This window comes from Camellia sinensis, chromosome 12 (assembly GCF_055761805.1).
Source record: "Camellia sinensis isolate YWXY chromosome 12, ASM5576180v1, whole genome shotgun sequence".
NCBI classification, from domain to species: domain Eukaryota; kingdom Viridiplantae; phylum Streptophyta; class Magnoliopsida; order Ericales; family Theaceae; genus Camellia; species Camellia sinensis.
The window spans coordinates 69,289,312-69,292,207 of record NC_138972.1 but is presented as its reverse complement, the minus strand read 5'-3'; the positions used below and the strand labels follow the sequence as shown (position 1 = coordinate 69,292,207).

Below are 2,896 nucleotides of genomic sequence, written 5' to 3'. Positions count from 1 at the left end.
CAAGTCAAATTTTCTCTGTGAAAATGTTGAGAGACCTTAACTACTATGAAACTATTGTATGTCATTTATCTTATAAAATCTTAGTATCTGGGACCTTAAAAAATTCCCCTTTGGCTTTTTTAATTAAAAAAACTTCTTATTTAAGGAGATTATAAACAGAGCCTCAGTTTAGTATGAGCATGCTCAAGTTTAACTTGTTTATTTTGACGAGTTTCAAAATAGTTTAGATTGTTTACTTTTAAAATCAATCTCAAGTGAGGGTTTTAATCAAGTCAATAATGAGTCAAGTTCTAGTTGTTTAATTTTTTTTTATTTGTTCTATAAGCTTATCGAGATGAATAGTAGCTTGTTCAAACTTGGGTTAAAAACTTAATCAATTTTAAATTATTTTTAAACTTGGCTAGTTTTTCTCATGAGCCGATATCAAGTTCATTTTTAACAATTCAAACACGAGTCATGCATGTCAAGTCATGTTAATATCAAAATTTTATCAATACTGTACGAGCGCGAAATAATCTTATCTTTTGGGGACAAATTCCTGCATCACTGGGAAACCTATCACAACTAACTTACTTAGACCTTCATGAAAATAATTTTGATGTACCAACTTTACCTTTGGCACTTGGTAAGCTATCCAAACTCACTGACTTATACCTTGTAAATACAAAAATACGTGGTGAGATACCACAGTTTCTAGCTAACCTGACCCAACTATCCCGTTTGTCTATCGATTCAAATGAATTAGTTGGTCAAATTCCATCTTGGCTTATGAACCTCACCAAATTAACTCTTTTAGAACTCGCAGACAATCAACTACATGGCATGATTCCAAGCTCAATATCTCAACTCAAGTATCTTGAAGATCTTAATTTTGATGGAAACAATGTGGGTGGTAAAGTCGAGCTCGACATTTTTTTGAAGCACCGAAACCTTCTTCACCTTGATTTGTCAGCCAACAAATTAACGGTGCTTACCAAAAATAGTACCAATGCTACTATTCCGAAGTTTAATATTCTAGGATTGGCATCGTGTAACTTGAGGAAGTTCCCCAATTTCCTACAGTTCCAGGATGAATTGGAGACGTTCTCTTTTAGTGATAACAAAATTCATGGTGAAATACCAACTTGGTTTTGGAACAAATCGAAAGAAACTATGGTAATGGTCGACCTTTCGCAGAATTTTTTGACAGGTTTTGAACGACATCCAAATGTCATTCCATGGTAATCACTAATAACTTTAGACCTCAGCTTTAATAGACTGCAAGGATCATTACCAATTCCACCACCGTCAATCCATGTTTATCAAGTCCCTGGTAACTTTCTATCTGGAGAAATTCCACCATCAATAATCTGCCATAGTATTTCTCTTCAAATTCTTGATCTGTTAACTTGAATGGCACAATTCCTAAATGTCTGTCCAATTTTAGTGATTCTCTGTTAGTGCTCAATCTAAGTCTCAACAATTTTCATGGCACTATTCCTCACATGATGGGGATAAACTTGAAGATGATTGATCTAAGTCAAAATCATTTACATGGGTTGGTGCCAAGATCATTGCAAAATTGTAAATTGCTTGAGATTCTTGTTCTTGGAAATAATCAGATGGAGGATACTTTTCCCTCTTGGTTGGGAGCACTTCCTATGTTACAAGTTCTTATTTTGCGATCTAACAAATTTCATGGTGCCATTAACGTTTCTCAAGCCAAATTAAATTTTGCAAAATTGCGCATCATTGACCTCTTTGACAATGGTTTTTCAGGAAACTTACCGTCAGAATACTTCGAAAACTGGAATGCAATGATAATGGTTAAGACAGAAAAGTTTACATATATGCAGGCAAGTCAAGAAGTTCCAATTGCAACTGTAAATTCAAGATCGATAATTTTAACTTTGCATATGCCGCCTTACATGTATTCAATAACAATGGATAACAAAGGCACACATAGATTATACGCGAAAATCCAAAAGGCCTTCATAGCTATTGATTTGTCAAACAACAAATTTGGAGGGGAAATTCCAGAATCTCTTGGAAGGCTCAGTGGACTTCAGATGTTAAACCTTTCCAACAACAATTTCACTGGAGTCATCCCATCATCCTTGGCAAGTTTGATCGAGCTGGAATCATTGGACCTTTCGCAGAACTTGCTCTCAGGAGAGATCCCTCAACAACTCTCCTAACTCACTTTCCTTGAATTCCTAAACGTTTCTCACAACCATCTCACGGGCCCTATTCCTCGAGGGAATCAGTTTGATACATTTGAAAATAGGTCATATGATGGGAATTCCGAGTTGTGTGGTTACCCTCTATCGAAGTTATGTGGAAATTCAAAGGCCTCACCACCACCATCCTTGAGCTTTCATGGTGATGATTCAAAGTTTCCAAGTGGTGTTGTTGACTGGATTATCATATTGTTGGGTTACGGTAGTGGGCTAATAGTTGGGATTGTTATTGGGCACACCCTGACCACAAGGTATCATGAATGGTTTGTTGAGAAATTTGGAACAAGGATGCAAACTCAGAGAATGGTGCAAAGGAAGAGAAGAAGAAACTAACTTAGGAAGCAGTATTTTATTTTGTAATTTTTATCCATGTGGATGCTATTAGCTTTTGTGAGTGTAATTTTCAATAACGCTTTTGTGTAATTTGTAATTTCTCTTTTGAAGGAATACCAGTAGCTTCCGCTTGTAACATAATTCTACAAATTGGATATTATAATAAAGAAGAATAAATTTATCTTCATTGAAATATTGGTTATGCGGTATTAATTATAATCCAAACTAGTTGCTTTTTGTTTTTTTTTTTAATAATTATGATTGAATGTTGTTAGGTTTTTACTTTTGGCAATCCCGTTTGACAAAGCTCCTTTCAATTGTAATTCTATTTGATCTTTTATTTT

General features: G+C 34.9%; 1 protein-coding gene across 1 annotated transcript; it reads left to right on the top strand.

Moving 5' to 3' along the window:
- The first annotated feature begins 822 nt into the window (after positions 1 to 822).
- On the top strand, positions 823 to 2,177 carry LOC114258420 (receptor-like protein 18). The gene is made up of 3 exons (XM_028198377.2): positions 823 to 1,155; positions 1,257 to 1,312; positions 1,427 to 2,177. The coding sequence occupies exons 1-3, from the start codon at positions 823 to 825 to the stop codon at positions 2,175 to 2,177; spliced, it is 1,140 nt and encodes a 379-aa protein (XP_028054178.2).
- The last annotated feature ends 719 nt before the right edge of the window (positions 2,178 to 2,896 follow it).